Source organism: Aulostomus chinensis, chromosome 9, assembly GCF_037954235.1.
Source record: "Aulostomus chinensis isolate RoL2024-O1b breed Wild chromosome 9, RoL_Achi_v1.0, whole genome shotgun sequence".
NCBI classification, from domain to species: Eukaryota; Metazoa; Chordata; class Actinopteri; order Syngnathiformes; family Aulostomidae; genus Aulostomus; species Aulostomus chinensis.
In genome coordinates this window covers 16,010,552-16,031,102 of record NC_141328.1, presented here as the reverse complement: position 1 = coordinate 16,031,102, position 20,551 = coordinate 16,010,552, and the positions used below count along the sequence as shown (strand labels likewise).

At 42.4% G+C, this 20,551-nt stretch overlaps 1 protein-coding gene across 7 annotated transcripts in view; it reads right to left on the bottom strand.

Moving 5' to 3' along the window:
- Positions 1-20,551, bottom strand: part of flna (filamin A, alpha (actin binding protein 280)) — a 48,785-nt gene that overhangs the window by 12,712 nt on the left and 15,522 nt on the right. For all 7 annotated transcript variants that reach the window (XM_086213948.1, XM_086213950.1, XM_086213949.1 and 4 more), the window contains exons 3-29: positions 15,400-15,651; positions 13,997-14,094; positions 13,103-13,250; positions 12,365-12,483; positions 12,200-12,277; positions 11,674-11,836; positions 11,350-11,550; positions 8,773-8,910; positions 7,971-8,097; positions 7,766-7,902; positions 7,419-7,615; positions 7,230-7,343; positions 6,908-7,051; positions 6,615-6,738; positions 5,365-5,525; positions 5,185-5,275; positions 4,831-5,000; positions 3,618-3,735; positions 3,258-3,370; positions 2,966-3,115; positions 2,559-2,877; positions 1,278-1,451; positions 1,029-1,191; positions 787-947; positions 495-662; positions 267-390; positions 14-170 (exon numbers count right to left, since the gene is read on the bottom strand). In XM_086213948.1, coding sequence (XP_086070074.1) covers positions 14-170; positions 267-390; positions 495-662; positions 787-947; positions 1,029-1,191; positions 1,278-1,451; positions 2,559-2,877; positions 2,966-3,115; positions 3,258-3,370; positions 3,618-3,735; positions 4,831-5,000; positions 5,185-5,275; positions 5,365-5,525; positions 6,615-6,738; positions 6,908-7,051; positions 7,230-7,343; positions 7,419-7,615; positions 7,766-7,902; positions 7,971-8,097; positions 8,773-8,910; positions 11,350-11,550; positions 11,674-11,836; positions 12,200-12,277; positions 12,365-12,483; positions 13,103-13,250; positions 13,997-14,094; positions 15,400-15,651 — 4,109 coding nt within the window. The remainder of the gene's footprint in view (positions 1-13; positions 171-266; positions 391-494; positions 663-786; positions 948-1,028; positions 1,192-1,277; positions 1,452-2,558; positions 2,878-2,965; positions 3,116-3,257; positions 3,371-3,617; positions 3,736-4,830; positions 5,001-5,184; positions 5,276-5,364; positions 5,526-6,614; positions 6,739-6,907; positions 7,052-7,229; positions 7,344-7,418; positions 7,616-7,765; positions 7,903-7,970; positions 8,098-8,772; positions 8,911-11,349; positions 11,551-11,673; positions 11,837-12,199; positions 12,278-12,364; positions 12,484-13,102; positions 13,251-13,996; positions 14,095-15,399; positions 15,652-20,551) is intronic.

Sequence of the window (20,551 nt, the reverse complement as noted above, 5' to 3'; positions counted from 1 at the left end):
GTGGTGCACTCACAGTGATCTGCACTGCCAGCAGTCCCTCGCCAGCATCTTTGGCATCAATGGTGAACTCGACAGGCAGAGAGGCGGGCACCCCGGTTGTGTTGAGGCCGGGTCCACTAGCGCGCACTTTACTGGCATCGTGGGTGGGGAGCACCTTCAATTTGTAGGGGCTGACAGAGGATAGAGCGCAGGCTTGTTGAACACCTAAATACTCTTTAGGGCTCCACCGTTAAGACAATGTGGTAGTCTTAAATAGTGCACAGTACCTGCGTGGGATCTCCTCATCAGCGTATAATACATTAATGGAATATGGTCCCTCTCTGGTGGGAACATAGTTGACTGTGTGAGTTTGGTCGCCATTGTCAACAACCTCCACAGGTTCCACCACACCTAAACACACGTTATAAACAGTAAATGCTGATTCTTTTTATGCGGCCATCACAAAACACAAACTTTATACAAAAACAGAGCTATGCAGAAACACTTGTGCACACCTTTGGGTCCTTGCACACGGACTTGCAGCGGGGCCACTCCTGCTTTGGAGGCGTCCACTGTGAATGCCTGAGGAATATTAGCTCGGACGTTGGTGCCCAGCCCTGGACCCTGGCACTTGACTTTAGAACTGTCCACTGTGTCACTGACTGGCACAGAGAATGGACTCCCTAGAAAGATAATTTCAGAAAAGTTCAGAGTTGTGTACTTCTCCATATGCAGACTGTATACTGCATCATCATTACTGTGTGTACCAAACTATGCTTATGTTTCCCAGCTGTATTAGTCCAGTACCTTTGATTGGCTGTCCTCCATAAGTGATGTTGAGGTTGTATTTGCCTGGTTCGTAGGGAATGTACTCGACACTGCAGCTACCATCCTTGTTGTCAGTGCAGGACATTTTGGCCTCTGACGGACCCTCCATTGCAAGACCAAGACCACCTGTACCTGCTCCCCTGTGGAGGGATGATGAAGGATGTGAGAAACTCTCTAACTCATGCTCAAACCTCCTCTATGTGAAAGCTCATCTCACCCACCGGGTTTCAACTGTAAACTTGTTGGGCTTGTTGGTGGTGCCACCTTTCAGGCCAGGACCATGCACACGTACACGTGCCGGGTCACATCCTTCAGTGACGGCAACACGGAATGGACTTTTGGGCACTTGAGAGCCATCATAGCAAACCTCAACGCTGTGTGGGCCTGAAGCACACACAGGAAACTCGTATCAGAACAATAGACATGTGATGCTCCTAACAAACCGATGAATTCTTCAAGTTTCAACTCACCCTCCTCGTAGGGAGTGTACTCTACGTTATATGTTCCATCTCCACGGTCGGTGACCAGGGCATCAGTACGGCTGCCAGATGGGTTGCTGATGAGAGTTTTAATATGGTCGCCACCGGACTTGGTGAGAGATCGAGCATCCACTGTGAAATCTGTGGTCGCTTCACGGAAAACACCTAAAAAAACAAATGGTAAAATGTAAGCAACCCCTCAAATCTAAAACCGCTACAACCACAGAAGGAATGGACTGGGATCATGCATCATTATCTAGTGCACATTTCTACCACTTTTACTTGTATCTACTTTTTTCCTTCTACACAAGCAGCTTGTGTTTCTTCCACATTGCAAGTTCCCATGAAAACTGATTGAGTTCAGATTATGTTCAGAGGACACAGAGTTCGTTTGTAACTGGACCAAGATCTCCTCCTCTAAAAGGGTCTCAGTGCAGTTGTTCCGGCCCACATCAGAGTGTGCGATTGCTGGTTTCCCTCCTGTCAAAATGAACTGGACCAGAAAGTTCAGATTTTTCCACAAGGCAGGTGTGGAAACATAAGCAAAATAGACCAGATGTGGAAATATGGAATACTGCAGTGCAGCAATTGAAATGTGTACTGATGCTGATGAGTATCAGTCACATGGCAAACATGTGATCAACTGATGATCAAGGCCAGTGTCAGTCCTTGTACTGATGGTGCATATCAGACCTGTGCATTCATAATTCTACTGTATGATCTCACACTAGAATTGATTTGGACAAGATCTTGATTGTCCCAGCAGATTGAGAGTAAAATAAATAAAGCAAATATACACACACACACGAGGTACTGCTGTTTACTTGAAACAGTTTGTAACTACTTGGTTCTAGGTGCTTGTAGAAGACTAATATTGTAGTGTAGAGGCAACACATTTACTTTTGAGCAAACATTTTTAAAAGCATACCTATCGGTCCAGAACATGTCTTGTCTTGTCAATTTTTGAGTGTGTAGACGTCAATAATAATAATGGGTATAATTTTTTTTTCTTAATTGCCAAAACTCTTTGGCAAATATCATTTTTGGTTCAGTCAAGAAGTATAGTGTTCATTGTGGCTCAGAGAATGTTTTCAAATAGATAGCGCATCCTTCATGAAACTTTTTTTTTTGTGGGAAAATTTAAAGACAACGGGTGTCGTGGATTCCGCACCCTCAAATTATTCCCACGTGTTTTTTTTAATTAAAAATCCTACCATTTAGCAGCAACAAGACACCACTGAACTTCAGAATTGATCTGCAGGTAATTTTTACCTTTGCCTTCCACTCCCGGTCCAAATACACGGACTCCACTGGCATCGACGGCAGGCTCCACGTTGAGCCGTGCAGGGAAGTTGGGCACATCCTGGCCCCCGTAGCGGATGGTGAGTGTGTATGAGCCAGGGTAGAGAGGAATATAAGTGATGGTGTAGGTCCCATCTCCATTATCCTGGATGTGAACCTCTGCCTCAGTGCCGCTGTCTGAGATGATCTCTATGGTTAACTCAGCCGGGCCGGCGTTGGTACAGTCCACAATGAACTCCCCTGTCTCCCCAACCTTGGCACGCTCCAAACCTGGACCAGAGCAGCGTACCTGAGAGGAAATAAAGGATTCATGATTACACAAGTATCCACTTTGTGTTCTACATATTCTTCATAAACATTACGTGTCTGTGGCCAACCTTGGAGGGGTCTGTTGCAGGATAAGCTGTGGGAGTGAAGGGAGATCCAGGGATTGGAAATCCATCGTAGGTCAATTCCACTTGGTATGGTCCTGTCTCCCGAGGGATGAACTTCACCTGGCTGGTTTCTGGGCTCAGTCCCGGCTCCACCTGCAACGTGACAGAGTAAAAACTGACCTTTGGACTCCCTTCAGGTTATAAAATAAATACAGCTGTTATGACAGAACTATATTTAATTGACAAATAGACACTATTTTCTCTGCAGAATCAAAATCAGCATCAGGAGTCACACCTTGCTGCTCACTGGTTTTCCCGATGGACCTGTCACCTTGGCGGCCACCTTGCCCTGACCTCCTGCTCCCTTTGACTTCACGGTCACTTCCTGGTCTTTGCCTACAGTCATTTCTACAATGACACACAGGGTAGAACACTGTAGAACTGAAAACACACTGATCGGGGAAAATGATGTTGGCATTTAAATAAAATAAAATTTGTGGAAAGAGATCTTTTCAGTGTATATAAAAATGTTTTGATCTCTTGCCTGAATTCAAAAGCCGTGAGTTCATTATTTTTTTTTTTTTTTTTACATGAATATCAACCACAAATGTGATGAAGACTGACATCAAAACAGTGGTGAGAGGAAGGTACGTACTGTCTCCCAAACCGGTGATATTGATCTTGCTGAGGTCCATCGAGGGTGCCACAACAACGTTGAAGGGACTCTTGGGAATAGAGTCTCCTCCATAGGTAACATTAACTCCCAGAGGACCCTGGGGTAGGAGGGGAAGGAAGCCACAGATGTGATCACAAAGAAAGAGGAGGGTGGAGAGAAGAGTGCTGCTTTCACTTAATTTCACTACCAGTAATAAAATAAAATAAAATAAAAAAAAAACACCGAACAAAGCTGATTCCAGTTCAGAAACTTCTGACAACGCAATTTCCACAAATGTAATAAAAATAATTGCACACAGAAAAGTTTGATAATTTCAAAATGAGAATCTAGTTCTTTTATCCATGGTTACCAAACATGTGTCCATGATTGAACCCTGCAAAGACTTCACATTTCAGGATTATTCTTAAGATTTGTAAGAGACCGACTTCTATCTTCTAAGCCTTTAAAATGTTTCAACAAAAACATGTACTTTCCCTTTGAAGTACTCACAAATAGGTGTCGTGAGCTCAGACATTTTTTTTTCCCTCCTGCATCCCGACCGCAGAACGCAGAAAGAGCCGGCTGTGTGTATTTAGCTTGAAGCTACATGCCACTGACTGCTCACAACAGCCAAACTGCCGAGGAAAATGCTGTTGACATACCATTAACTTCTTTGTTTGGTTTAAAACCAGTTCGTCTTTACTTCTATTTCAGCACGACCTTGAACTCATCACCAAAGTGCAAGTGTTAAAGTTTTTTTTTTTTAGCTGAAGTTTAAGTGTTTGTTGAAAACTTAACATACAGCCAGTTAAAAAAAACAAGGATTTTACTGGATGATGCACTGCCGAGTTTTTTTAAAATGTCGTTTTTGAGCAGTTTTGCTGTCGTTAGCCATCAGTTGTCTTCAGCCTCAAGCTAAATATACATAGCTGGCTCTTTCTATATTGTGGAGTCACAAACAAATGTTGTAAGGAGGGGAGAAATGCCTTTCTCAGCTCAAGAAATCTATCTGAGTATTTTTAGGACAACGTATAGCCGACTTTTCAGGTGAAGAAAGTAGTCCTGGGGAAATAAGTAGCTCAACGTTCTAGAAGTTTAACTGCCAGTCAACACTTCTGAAGCTCAGTGATTACTTCCAGTATCCAAACTGTACTATGTCTTAGTTTTAGCTTTGCAGTTCACAGTTGAGGGTCTTGCTCTCCTCCCATCTTACCTGCTGCACAGGTGTGTATTTCACAGTGTGTGTGTTGTCGTGGTTGTTGATAATTTCAAAGTCCTTGACGGCTTCTCCTTTGATGGGGCCGTTGAAGTTGCAGTCCATGTTTGCTTTTCCTGCTCCTTTGGTGTTCACAGTGAAATGAGTGGGCTTGTTTAACTCAACACCTGCCAACATCAGAGTGATTCATTATTATATTTGAGGCCAGTTAAGTCATCCTGGACAACTCTGTCTTAGAGTAAAAAAAGAAAAAGAAAAGACAAAAATTCGACCTCTCTTTGGTTTAATTTCATTTGTTTTTGATTGAGTAAATATAGACATAAGCATAAATTCCCCCAGTGAACATTTTACCATTGCGGTTGAGTCCTGGTCCCTCTGCCTTGACTTTGCTGGCATCATGAGAAGGATCCACCTTGACCCTGATGGGTGTCATTGGAATAGCCTGTACAGTAAAACACATGTATTACACATACACTCTAGTATACATAGAAACAGCCCTTATCAATGAAATCATGTAGGATTTTAACTCACTTGGTCAGCGAACAGAACCATGATGGTGTAGCTTCCTGCACCAGGAGGAGTGTACTTGACTGTGAATGTGTCGTTGTCATTCCGAATAATGTCAAAGTCGATGTCTGCCTCTGCAGGTCCCACCACTCCAGGGGCGCACTTAATTCCTATGCTGATGTCGCCTGAGGATGAGAGATAAAACTTTGTTAAAAATGTTCAGTTTTTTACCAGTGAGTGTCAATCTGGTAGACGTTGATGAAAAGATAACTTCTATAAAACAATCCAATTTAATCTACCGTCAATTTTTTTTTTTTAATCCTACATGTTAACATGTCTGGTATTAACCCCTGCTAAAAGTTAGAGATAGAACATGTAATTTGGACTCAAGGCAAACTGTTAAAATGATCAAAATGTATCATTTACCATGAGTGTAAATACCTGCGCTGATCAATGAATAGCAAGGTTGTTGAAAATATTTTTTTTTAAGAAGTTGTTGCATTCCCTGAATACAATCTCTTGTATTTCTGCTCCACTCTTGGTTGAAAACATAATTAAGAGAAAGGGTATTTTTTTTTTGAGAACATATAACCTAACTCACAACTTCTTATGTCATTTCATTACCCTGCAACTTAAAGTGAACAACAATAAACCTGATTTATGTATCAGTAGCCATTCTCCTTGAGACTTGTTGATATGCTGCCATTTTACAATCATATTAAATTCAACCTTATTATAAACATATCCTTTAAAAAAGCGCAACAACGACATTATCACTTAGTTAAGGGGAACTATTTACTAAACTCTATACATCTGGTACAACATTAGCATTCATTTAAAGTTGTGTATCTGCTAAAAAATGCATATAAATCCAATAGCGACCGTCTTTTCAGCTCTCTTTTGGTCTCTTTCAACTCCTTCCAATATGTGCGGAACCTTCTTCACTTGCTAGTCACCACAAGCTCAATAGCCACCAGACTAGCAAGCCAACCAACAGACAGACCTGCTAGCGTGACAAGCTAGTTGTAACTAGCTAACAAACCAATTAAAAACAAAGTTCAAATATGCTAAAATGCCTCATAATGCAGCTGCGTATTTTTGACTTAGAATGACCTCGTTTACATTCCAAACAGTAATTTGATCCTTCATTAAAATACCATCATTTATTATTTCAGGTTTAACTACAATGTTTTGAAATTTGTTTCATAAAAAGGTCATTTTTACAGTGGCAGAGGTAATCGTAGAAAACAATGTGCTGTGGTTTCTTGCTTTACCTTGACCAGCCTCTGCACAGTCAACAGTGAAGTATGTTGGTTCAAAGGCCTTGAGGCCAGTCTTGGCTACTCCAGGTCCTGACACCTTCACCTTGTTTGGATGACAGCCGGCCCCAATATTCATCTGTAGTTAAACACATAAAAAGGGACATATCTGAGAACATGTTCTTTGTAGAAACTCCAAGAAAGTCAACCATGATTGTGTGTGTGTGTGTGTGTGTGTGTGTGTGTGTGTGTGTGTGTGTGTGTGTGTGAGTGAGAGTGAGAGAGTGTGTCTATGTGTGTATACTCACCCTGAATGGGCTGTCAGGGATGTTGACTCCTCCCCAAGAGACCATGACAGTGTGTTTTAAAGGTTTCCGTGGTGTGTAAGTACAGGTATATGTGCCATTGCCGTTATCTTTGATCTGGACATCTAGAGGAGTACCCTCACCATCCTGTAGAGATGTGGAACACCAAAACATGAAAAAAGGGCATATTTTTGTGAAATTGATCTACAGTATATAAAAAAAATGGAAAGCATGAAAACGTCTGCGTTTAAGGGGTAAAGTCAGGGCCAGAAAATCCCATCTATGCAGTACATTTATGTCCATAAACAAACATACGCAGTCCTACCTGAGCCAAAATCTTCAGGGGAGCTTTTCCTCCTTGCTTGGCATCAACTGTGAACTCAGTGGGCTTTCCGACAGCCAAACCACTGCTTTGAAGGCCTGGACCATATGCTTTCACCTGGATAAAACATTCACTTTTTTAGAAATAGCCTTACCCAAAACAATGTGGACATGTTTCAAAGTGTGTGCATACCTTGTCGGGGTAGAAGTCTTTGCCTGGTGGGTTGACAATCTCAGCCATGAACGGAGAGTGCTGGATGTCCTCGCTGTTGCAGAGAACGTGGACTGCATACTCCCCAGGCTCTGTGGGCCAGTAGCGCACGTCACAGGACCCATCACCCTTGTCATCACATTCAATCTTGGCCTGAGATGGACCTTCCACAGAGAAACCTAAACAGGAGACAAGCAAAAGATAAAAATGACAAGAAGCTTCGAGGAGCACTCAGCAAGTAACCAACAGTAAAAAAAAAAAAAAAAAAGGAGGAAAAAAAGAAAAAGAAAAGATTCTTTTGTCATGCTTCATCTTTCTAGCTTCCTTACCCAGTGTACCAACATTGTCTCCAACAGCTTCCACCACGAAGTCAGCTGATTTGCCAACCACACCGCCCTCCAGTCCTGGACCCCAGGCTCTCACCTTCTGCTGGCCAGCCTCAGAGCCAATCTTGACCTCGATGGGACTAAAGAACAAATATCGATCAGTAAAAAGTAACCAACTGGAGTATTCTTTTACGGTGCGGGAGTGTACCTGCGGGGGATGTGTTGTCCTCCCCAGGTAATGGTGATGCTGTATGTTCCAGGTGTGGTGGGGTAATATTCAAAACCATACACACCGTCTCCAAGGTCTTTCCTTTTACAAGGCTCATCCAGTCCCTCTGCGAAACACAGTCACTTACATCAACTCTATTTCAATAGCTAACTTATATTAGCAATGCAAAGCTACAGCCTGTGGACATATTAAAGCTGAAATATATGAATCTTTGGCAAAAGAGCAACAAACTACTGAAATGCCACTTTTTTCGATAGCTCGATTTTTGTCTTCCGTTTTCCTTCATGATCTGCATGAAAAGAGAGAAACTGTCCTATGTTCTACACATTTTAAGTCCTCAGAGAAATTTGTGATTTGAGTCAGTTAAACAAATACCTGAAGTTTACAATGGCCGTTTTTGACAAGGCTGTAATTTTTATTGCTCTTTCACCTATGTAATTGTCTTTGAAAAATAAGAGAAATGGTGATTTTTTTGGGGAGGGGGGCTGACATTAACAAGTATTCCTTGAAGACTTTTAAAAATTGGAAAAATAAATACCAAAACTCTTGATTTCACAAAGTATGAAGAATTTTAGTTTTTTTTTCCCCCCCTCACACAATTAATGAAATAGTGTTTGCTTGCAATTTTCCATAGAGTTCCTTGTAAAATTTCCTGGTATATTAATGCAAATGACTGAAAACAACCCCACTGGCAAAAGTGTTTATTATGTGCTTGAGATGGGTTTATTGCACGTTTACATGCTGAGAGCTGATAAGAAAAATGCTTTTGAGTGTTACTCACTGGGCCCCTTGATGGAGACTTTGAGCTCTCCGGTACCGGCTCCTTTGGTGTAAACCTTGAAGTCGGCCGTCTCCTTCACTCTCAGACCCTTAGGCTGCAGACCACGACCCTTAGCTTTGCAGAGGCTGGGGTTGCATGCTGCGGAGACATGCAATAAAGACTGAGCAAGAAGTAAACACAGAGACAGCTCAGTATTCTGGCCACATGTTGAGTTCAACAATTGTTTCAGCGGGGAGAAAAGGAATGAGGTGCAGTGTGAATGATATGAATGGTACATCCATCATGCTGAAGGGTTGCTGGTTCCCCGTTTGTCTCCACACCCCTCCTGTACCTCCTCTCATCCATCTATCTTAACCCACACAGACAGTTCTTGGACCAAACTAAAGTAAGTGTGTCTTTATCGCCACACAGGAAGTGGAGTATCCTTCATATCTCCTGATTAGGTATAAAATGGGAGCTGCTGAGTCACAGTTGGATGGTTCTGCGGGGAGCAAAGGAAACCCCAGAGGAACAGAGACACAAGCTATCTGAGACGACTACATGGCACTGCTACTCAAGCTGGCAGCTAACACAAATATATCATCCATCACTAAATAGGAGCTCATGTTAGAAAGGCAGGTCATTTTCTTGTTACAAACCTAATCTAATAACCAAATGATATTCTACAATAATGAACAACACATACATGGTCATAGTAATTTCCTCTGCTGGTTTTAAGGAGGCACACTAGACACTTGGCACATTTTTATCTCATTTAGTTTACAGATGTCATATTTAAAAAAAGGGAACTTGAAAAAAGGAGTGGGAAGTGAAAGAAATTGGTGTTCACAGGAAGGGAGGAGAACATTATAGACAACACGAAAATGTGTTTGTCATTTGTGAAGAAAAAACAAGTAAGAATAAAAAGGGTTTTAAAAAAATACAATCCTGAAGACTGACAGCCTTTCGTGCTTCATGTGACCTCTGCATGTAAAAATTGACACTTTGCAAGAGACGGCAAACATGCCTCTAACATTTTATCCTGGGTTAAACTTCTAAAGGAATGAAATAACAGCGCTACAGTGAATTATGTCATCATACTAACTGCGGACCACTAGAGAGCTGGAACAAATGAGGCATTAAAATGTAGCTTGTGCTATCTTTCCACTGAAATATGAGAAAAGTGTGTCAACTTCTAAGAAGCGTGTAGGAACAAGAAGAATGTTTTCCTCGTGGATGTGTTGAGAACTCCTAATATGGAGACTGAGTGGTGGGGATGATTGAGTCATTTCACAGACAGATGACACATTAAATAATTCCATAGGGGGAAACTAGTCACAACTGAAGACATGTAGATCCACAAAGGCACAAGAGTGAAGAATAACACAGTAAAACATCAGCGGGGGGAACACAGCATGCAAAAACACACACACACACACACACACACTTGTATAGCTATCTTAATGAGGACATTCATTTATTCTAATATTACAACAGAGAGCCAAACCCTTGTCCCAAACTGACCCAGGACAGATGGTTACTGTGTCTTCATGAATACTAAGGGCGGAAACTCTGGTGCAGATATAGAAAATGAAAACTTGAGTGAAAAGTGTTTCCTGTTTGTCATCAAAATGTTAATCTACAAATCATTTCTATTTTGGCTGAAAACTAGGTTTGTTTAGTCTGGAAAACAGGCGAGAGGCTGCGCCCTACACACACAGCTGACTCCAGTTGGGTTGTTAAATTGACTCCCCTTTTCCATTCCAAAAATGGTACCCCCCCCCCCAAAAAAATAGGTTACCAAAAAAATACTTTTCGTGATTAACGGAGCATCCTCACAAAAAAATCAAACTATATACTCTAGTACATCCCCGGTGAACCCAAATGATTTGACATTTGTGTGGGTTATGTAACTAATTACAGACCATGGCTCGCCAACTTACGAGCTAACACTACATCACTCAGCTCCAAACAGGCTGTAATGCAAAAAAAACAGCTTGAAGAAAAAAATAATGGCCATTACTTCCAACAGAGAAGGGTTGGTTATCATTTGAACTTCATCAATTCTAATTCTGCTAATGGGGCAGCATAGCTCGGAGGTAGAGTCGCTGGTTTCGATCCTCATTTCTCCTGGTGACCATGTCGAAGTGTCCTTGAGCAAGATACTGAGCCCCTAATTGCTCCTGATGGCCCTGCAATGGACTGGCAGTGATGAATGACCAATAGTCCTCACTAAGATGGTATCAATGCATAAAGTCACAAAGAAGCATACACATGCCCACACAGACAGTTGTGTACCCAAGAGAGATCCCAGGAAACAGGAAATGACAGCAGAAGGAAGAGGCGGTTCCATAGAGAGGACAGATACCAGCCAGCCTCTATTGAAGAGAAGAGGGGAGAGGGGAGAGGGGGATCCAGTCCAGTGGCAGGAGGAGACAGCAAAGTATTACACACAACTGAAGAGAAAGCAGTAAAAGATGATATAGGAGGTTTAATTTCAGTTCATAAGTTCAAAATCTTGGACTTTACAGGGCAATAATTCACCAACTAAGCAGAGAAGGTTCTGTAACATCAGCATGGAGAGAATATCTCTCTTACCCTCTCCCACGTTGACTGTGAAGGGACTTTTGCTGATCTGACCACCAGCGAAGGTAATGTAAATGGTGTGTTGGCCCTCCTGGGTTGGTTTGTAGGTGCAGCGGTAGCTACTGTTGCCCTTGTCCTCAATAGTGCAAGTCACAGTGTTCTTCTTACCAGCAGGGTCCATGATCACCACCTCCACTTCCCCAACACCTGCACCTGAAAGAACCAGCGAGGGAGAGATTAAGGGATATAAGAATGGGACAGAGAAAAGCAAAGCATGCCAGTATCTTTGGTTTCTGACCTGATTGAGAGACCAAAGTGTACTGTAGTTAGCCATACCTGCTGTGTAGACGTCAAAGTAGGTGGACTTGTTGGCAATGTTCCCTGTGGCCTCCAGGCCTGGTCCCTGGGCTGTGGCCTTGCTGGAGTCTCCCTGAGCCATGCCGATCTCTACCTCAAAGGGGCTCTTAGAGATGTGTTGTCCTGCAAACAGCACCGTCACCTACAAAAGGAAGAAGTTGATCATTTAATTTTTTTTGGAACCCCGAGTTCCAATTTCAGAGGCTCAAAAGAGAAATCTTACATGTGTATCAGTTAAAGTTACAAGGATTAAAAAACAAAAAAACAACTAAAAAAAATCGGAGTTTGGAATGAATCAAAATGAATGTATGATCTTTATACAAACTGAGTTTTAGATTTTTCAGCTCATGTGAGAAGGTATCATCAATACATTTCTGGACATGAACTGAAATTGGCCCTTCATTACTTGAATATGAAGCCTGATTTAGCAGCTACAGCAATTTTTAAGGTAAAAAATAATTAATATTCAAGTGCATGAACAGTTGGGTACCATTCTCAAACTTACCTTGTGCATGCCTGTGACTTTAGGAACATAAAAGACAGAGTAGGTGCGGTTCTTATCATTATTCGCTGTCACTTTGGCCTGGAAGAGAATTTTTAGCATGTTAACAAAGCTGTACAAGAGATGATCATTTTAAGACTAAACACCTCAGAGGTGCTGGTGTCTCACCTCCTCCCTGTGTCCTGCAGGGTCTTCCACGTACACCAGCACCTCTCCCATCCCTGCACTGATGGTCTCCACGGTGAACACAGCTTTCTTCATCACAACGTTACCGATAGGCTCGATACCTGCGCAGAAGAGAAGAGGCAGGAATGAATTTCTCTCTCTATAGTTCTCAAAGTGGGTTATGCAGAGTAGGCAGGGAAGGTGTATGACCACATGAAGGACATTTAACACCTAATATGCTGCCTTGAAAAATGAGGACAATTATCTCGCCTAGCAAGCTGCAGTGGACAAAGGATCAGCTTAGGACAGAGTCCTGACACCATCTACTCAGGGCCCCCAGTACTGTACCTGACAGAGTTAGCGCATGTTACCAGTGCTAGCCTAGGCACTGGTGATCCTAGATGAGCCACTTGAGGTACACAGCAGACAGCTGAACGTTTCAAAGTTTACGGTACATCAAGTTTGGGAACAACTGATCTATGTTACATTAAGTGGATTGGCACAGAATCAGTTGCAGGCATCCACTTAATGTCATGCTGTTAGCATCATTCATATTTTAGATATTATCCAGTACAGTCTACAGTCTTGAATTCTAACCTTTTGGATTAGTTTTGGGTCCACAGCTGTAAACATGCAAATCCCCCTGCTGTAAACTGATCCAGCTGCTGGATTCAATTCAACTGCTTGTTTCCTTCTTAAAATCCAGCATAAGGTTGTGTGTGTGTGTGTGTGTGTGTGTACCTGGCCCATAGGCGCGGGCCTTCTTAGGGTTGAGTTTGGGTCGTAGTGGTGCCCCAGGCTTCAGTTTAGCCTTGGGGAACTGGGACAGGTAGGTCATGACTGAATGCTCGTCCACATTGGGGTCAACGATCTCCTCTGGTGTTATCACCTACAAGAGCAAGACACAAGACTCAATGAGAGGGGATTTTTGTCCTCCCTCACCCTCATGCTAATTAGAGAGAAGGGAGACTGCAGCTGTATGGCCCAAAAGCAGAGTTTGATCAGTTGCCATGGAGACTGTTGGCTCACAACAATCAACGAAGTACTGTTGTGATTCAGTGATCAAACCACACACCAACCTCTACCTCAGATCCTTTCGGAGCAGAGGCAGAGCAGCACGCGAACCAGCAGGCATCCACTCACCCAAACACACTTCTGTTTCATTTTACAAGCCACTAAGATGGGTAGGGGAAGGCACAAAGGCAGGTTTCTAAGCAAAGCCAAGCTGAAGGCGGAAACAGCGGCGACCACAGAGCCAACTGTCAGCACGCTATGTGGTGCCAGCTGCCAACACTGTGCCAGTCATGCCAACACAACACTGTGGCCCAACCCTGGAAACTGCACAGGACAGCTACATTAGGTGGATTCACTTCCATTCTCACTATTAAAGCTTTAAGATTTAGTCTGGATAAACACCATGGAGATAAAATGTTTAAATTTAAGCTGTGGAGACCAAAGCCAAAACCCTGTTGACGTACGGTCATATATTCTGTAGCCAGAGAAGACAAGGGCACGAGATGGAGTGAGAGGGCTAAATATTTTTATTAGTTAATTGTTTCATCTGTTAGTGGAAGAACGTGTTTCTTACTTCAACATTTAAAATATCGATCCACTTGTAGTTAAATTGACATTTACCTGCGGGATGCCCAGCCAGTCGTCAGCTTGCTGCATGGCCTCACGGGCGTTGTCCACCGGCTTGGTCTGATCCCACTGGTCCCAGTCAGGACACAGACCTGTGGATGAGAGTGGAAGTTGTCAGAGTTGACTCACTACAGGCGCAGGATGATTAAATCGTCGCTGAATGTGCTTAAGTGGAAAGACAAAGTAAATCATATTCTGTCACCATATTGTCATGTTATCCTACAGTATGTGACAAAAGATATATATTTTACACATCAATTTTAAAAAAATGAAAATTCTTTTGAAAATGTCGAGAAAAACTGCTAATAACATTTCCATTTCTTATATTTACCTATCAGCTTGTCAGATCAATACAAGATTTCTGTTCTTTTTAAATACTTTTTTTTTTTTTTTTTTTTTTTTTTAAAGGGTTTGGGTTTTTTTTCCCCTTCTAATTTTTTTCTAAGAACTCCCTTGATCCCTCTGGGTCCCAGACTTTACGAGATCCCTGATCAAACTGACTCTGAAATTACTGCCCTGATGACGTCTGCTAGATAAAGGAAGAATCCCAAACATGCGTCGCTGTCTTTATTGAAGGACAGTCTGAGTGGTAATCACGCTGGGGGGGTCACGCGTCTCTCTTCAGGTCTTCGGTTCAGTCTTCAAACGTTAGAACGTTGCATCATTAACCACACAAGCTGTCTCGGCAGCGTCTTTCCATCAGCAGTTATGGATTTACTTGTTCATACAGTAACTGTCCAAAAATAACAAGTCTCAGACGTGCAGTTGAAATATTTTGCTGAGGGGAAATAAAAGCTTTTCTAGAATCCTTATCTGCAACTCCAGGCTGCTGGTGATCCACAGGTATGCCAGACATTCCAACCATGTAAACAGAAACCCCATTCATCCTTCACTTCCCCCACACCCACCCTCCTCCTCCACTCTCCTCACTTTCTGATTTAACAGGACCGGGAAGGGAAGGTTAAGTACTCCAACCCTCCTTTCTGTTCTGGTCAAATCATCAGTTTCTAGTTTGACACAGATGAGGATTACACACTCGAGCTTTCCCTGACATGACATCAGATTTTCACCTTTGAATCACTGTTGTATGAAGTGATATGCAGCAGAACACACTCAGGCCTGTTCACCTTGATACTAAACAGCACTCTTTGCCAAATGTGCTGATGTCCTAACTGAAGCTAACAGGCGTCTTAAGATGGAAACGTTTGTCTGACTTAGGTCCAAAAACAATATAAAACCTCCAGAAGCAACAGGCCACCAGAGTGCCGCTGATCCAGACTTGTACCTAATTCTCCAGATATCAATGTTTCAGGCACTAGGCCTGTGTTACTTTCCACAGACCTCTACGACAAAACATGCCCCCATCCTTTGTTCATAAATAATAGACTTTCCCTTACCCGGAGCACAGCTGTCGACCAGAGCACCCAGGGCCCGGCCAGTCTGCCAGTCCCGATTGAAGTTGGTGATGGGAAGCTCGGGCAGTTTGTTCTGAATCCATCCCAACAATCTCTGCTTGGGTGTCTTTTGCTTGCCATCATCTGCCTCCTCTTCCTCATCCCACATGGGCATGGAGATTGAATAGTGCAGGATCAAGGTCCATATCAGGCCCAGGATCAACTTCAGGTTCCCATCGACAATGGCTTTAGAGTCTGGAGTCAGAGAGAAGAGAGAAGGAACATATAAAACATTGATTAAAAAAATATATTTTGTACAGGAGGTCTAACAGCTGGGGAAGGGCATCATGCAACCCTCCTTTAAAAGAGTCTGACAATAGAGACGATAGAGAACATTATAGAGGAATGGAATTTCAGTATTCCACCGAGAGGATGTATGAGTGTCTGAGCTTCTCAAGTTATTTAGAGTATTTTTGCTATCTGCAACCTAAGGGGATATCTTCAGAGGGAGAGGGATGCATACATAGAAATAATTATTTATGTTGACTTCTATCAGTGCACTTCATGATCGTTTGCACAGATTGGAAAGATTGTTCGAACTGCCTGCTGTGGCCCTTCGTATAGTTCGTAGCTACTGATGACCATGTGGATGGAGAACTCTATTTTGTTTTAAACATTTCTATCACGTCATCTTATCTAGTATCTTATTTTGAAAACTGACCGGTCATTTTTCTGTAGCCTTCCTGTCTGGCTCAAACTGCTTTAAATTTAATACTGCTCAAAATTCTTCTTCAATTTGTTATATTCACCGCAGTCGTTTGAAATTGAGTTCGATCTTATTCCATTTACCTACATTTATTCGATCTGAATTGATTTTTTGTATTTTTAAAGCACAATTCTAAAGAATTTCTGTGCCCTAATATAAAACATAATGAGATCCTTGTGTGTGTCAAAAGGTTCCATAAAATGAAAAGAAAAACTTGCCTTATCCTTTATAGTCTGTACTAGTACACATTCTATTCAATAAAGTTTCTATTTCTTCAACGGTTTCATGTCTTGGCTTAAAATGAATCTAGCTTATCAGGAGGGGGGAGTCCAGTTGTGAAAAGGAAGTTTCATGAGGGAATTTTTCCAGATGAATCATTAGTTATATAAATGATCAAATAGGAAAGTTTTTACAAAAGACATGGACAGTTTTAAAAGAAAAAAATACAAATCCAAAATACATGCATGCATGTTGTACACTACAGCCGACGTTACTCTGCAAAGTGATGACATTCTATGCAGGGTAGTCCAAACTGCAACTCCGTGACACAATAGTTCTCTACACCTAGTAACGGCTTGTTGCTGTAAATTGCGTTTGAGGGATTTCTGTGTGTTTGGACACAACCACTCACAACACCATGAGCTGAAGAAAAGTGGTGCAACCAGGAGCAAGCCTGAGCACGAGGAGGACAACTGCATACGCCACCCAACAACATACACGGGGGGTTGCACAAGATGTGTTTATCAGGAGGGTGATCTCAAGATCAGCCCTCAGGAAAGGGTGGAGCAGTGTGTGTGTGTGTGTGTGTGTGTGTGTGTGTGTGTGTGTGTGTGTGTGCGCGCTTGTGAAGTGCGATTACACCTCTGGTCCCCGTGAGGACTTGAGGCCATGTTCTATTATTTATGGAGGGTGTACAGACACGATCTGATTAGTTTTGTTAATGGAGACATGGGTGTGAACCCTAGAACTGAGACGAACTGTGTTCAGTTTAAACATCGCAGGGCAGGAGATCTTAAGGCTATTTTGATTCTGACAGAGCTCAAAACATTATCAATTGTTTTACATCATTGTCTAGACCAGGAGAACTGTTGGTAGCAGCACCTCAACATCAATCTTCTGGATGATTCTCAAGTGAGCGTCTTTTGAAAGCTGCTGGGGCTGCAGTTGGGGGATTCGGCTGCTGAAAAGTCTGAATATACGACCTGTATTAGAAAGTCTGTGAGCCTTTTGGCCAGAGCTTTTAGCGGGTTTCAAAGTCGAGTTAGATGAAATCTAAACCAAAGGGGGTGGGGGGGATCTGACGCATGAGGGAGAGGAGGAGCATTGCAGCAATCCAGGAATAAAATGCGAGGAAAAAAAAAAAAAAGGAAATGTAAATCAGATGGCATTCACCCCCCTCTTCTCCCCCTCCAACATGCAGAACCACATGCGAGACATTTCCCAATACATCTCAGCTGGCTGCTTGTCTGAATTTCTGCTCCAAAGGAGAAGATGTGCTCTCTGCCTGCCATAAATGACATGTCAGCTGCTCCCAGTGGAAAAATACACTCCACGGGGTGATAAATCGAAGCAGGGTCAGATGGAAAGGCCTGTCTGGATGTCACATTACCATGGGAATGAGCTGGATTGCTGTACCAAACAAGTGGTCACTCAGTCCGCTGTGATACAGGAGCAAAGAAGACGGGGAAGAGAGATTGCTAGAGAAACAAAGGGCAGCAGCGGGGAGACAGGACGAGAGAGAAAGACAGACAGAGACAGAAATGTTTTTTTAAAGACAGAACAAACTGATAGGAGGGTGTGTGATTGAAATGTGTATCGCAGGTTGTGACTCGCAGTAGGAATGTAGATCAGTAAGAGAAGGGTGTGTCACATAGCGGTCTGTCAGCCACCAAAGCATCATCGTGGTAGAACGGGACAACAATATTCCCAGAAATAACAAAGAGCTGCGAACTCATCAGGATTTTGACTAGATTGTATTTTTGCGGTCAGAGCGGTCCAATGACTGACTAAGCATTACATTGGATGCTTAATCTGGTGTTTTTTAGTCAACAATATTAAATAAGCGTCACATCAGCTTCAATAATCTCAAGGACATAAATTAGGTTCACACTCCATAATATAAATTCAAACTGATGTGACAATCTGGAAAATAGTTCCGCAACAAATACTCTCTTCCTGAGCATTTCAACATTTTTATCTGTGAAAAGTGTCATTTTGCTGGCTGTTGAGTTACAGCAAGAGATTATGTCAACCATTACAAACATTCCTTTTAAAACGCATTAAAGGACTGGATTAAAAAAAAAATGCTGTGATTGTTGTGTTTGGAGATTACTCACAATTTGAGAGGGAGTTTTTTTTTTTTTTTTAAATTGACAGATAAAGAATATAAAATGATGCAATTTTTCTGCATCTTTACTAAAGAAGCGTGCTCTTTTATGTCTGGAGAATAACATTTATAAAAATTTAAACTTACTCGTAACAATTGCAGCTCCTGGGATTTCATATAACATTTTAATGATTTTGATATCATATTACTGATGCAGCCCTTTGCACTGCTTTGACCTCATACATAGCCAAGTGAGGGTAGGTGTATTTGATGAATGCCGCTTGTATACAAAGCCGCTAAACATGCAAGGAATCTGTTCACATTCCCGGCAGACCACAGTGCACCGAGGCTAACGGAGCCCATATACGGACACAGACGGCTGCAGCCTCCCCCTCTGCTGACTCATAGCCCCTTTGTGTTTGCACTTGTGTCTGCAACACACACACACACACACACACACACACACACACACACACACAGGGAGAGAGAGAGAGCGAGAGAGAGGCTCCAGGGTATTGAACATGTGCGGGCGTCTGTGGTTGATGCTCCCTTTACCCCCAAAACTCCCATGACTCATCTGTTTGGCTCGTTTCTGCCCCCCAATCCCCAAGAGACATTGTTATGACATCATTGCAACCCCTGAGCCACAGCCTGACCTGATCCCAACATCACAGGGTGGGGAGAGGAGGGAGGAGGGAGAGAGGGGGGAGAAGAGAGACGAAAGCGCAGTGAAAAACATCAGCAAGATGAAAGGTTCTGTACAACATTCAGGTTGTACGACAACATCTGGAGCAAATTAGTCCCGAGATCTTGTAGGACAAAGAACAAAACAATCCTGAGGTCACCAACATATTTCCTCCTGTGTGTATGACATACATTCATTAAAACAAGATATCCTAGTAAAGCCAGTCTATTCATGACCATTTTCATTTAACTGCCATATGCACTGCTGGTCTGCGAAACTAAAAATCTTTAATGGAATTCAAGCCTGTTGGCCTGGATTCATCCTCAAGTGAGAACAATGGTGGTCAGTGTTGCAATATACTGTATTTTCAGTGGAAAGTAGCTAAAACCTGCTTGCAAAGTCGCAAAACGATGCCAAGTACTGTCATTATGATCATGTGGTTACTTGGCATTTTTGTGACATTGTATTTGCGTTCAGACTTGTGTCAGATGATGTCATATTTTACTAGTGGTTGCTGCCCTCCTACTCACATCGTAATATAGACAATTTTCTAAAAAAGTAGTTCACAGTTTTACATATTTTAATTTTGTTGTCAGACAAAAGGGACTGAGTGAAGCCTGCAAACCGGTCAATGTTTACCTTGTGAGACACCTTGATTAGCATAATTAGGCCGTCATGAGATCACGTGAGAATCCATGTTGTCAGGCTTCCAGTTATGCGCTCGTGTCAGGCAGATAAGGGAGTGGTTTAGGTGTGACATCAGGGGGACTTGGTTCCAAACTGCAAATGAGGCTCCTGAGGAGGTTAGCGTAGGTGCTGCTAGCACCAGATGTATCAGAACTGGAGAGTGTTCCTTCTTCAAAATAAGAGCACAGAAGGCTTTTCTTGCAAAGATGTTGCTATATCTATCTATATTTTTAAATATTGCATTAACATTTTCATTTTTTTTTTTTCCCCGACCCAGTTTTTTTCTTTAAGATTAGGATTTTTTCCTGGGGTCTTTTTCGTACAAGCACACACACCCCCCCCACTAACTGAGCTTGACCCATACTGGAAATTTATGGCATATTCTGACACAGATATACAAGTGTAAAAAAAATATGATGATATACTGTTTGTTGATAATCAAATTCTTCTAATATGTCAAGGTGGCGTTAAGGATTAAAATAATGCTCATCCGGTATTATGCTTGGTAGCATGCGTTCTGCCAATTGTGGAATTTGCTCCTGATGTCACATGATCATGAGCTTTCTTCTCAGAACTAGAGAACTCAGAACTAAGAGTGCTTGCTCTACTGGTTTGAAAACCTGGCCTCCTAAGCCTCTGAGCAAATTTGGACAGGAAAGGGGGCTCCCCTTGGATCCTGTATCCAGTTCTC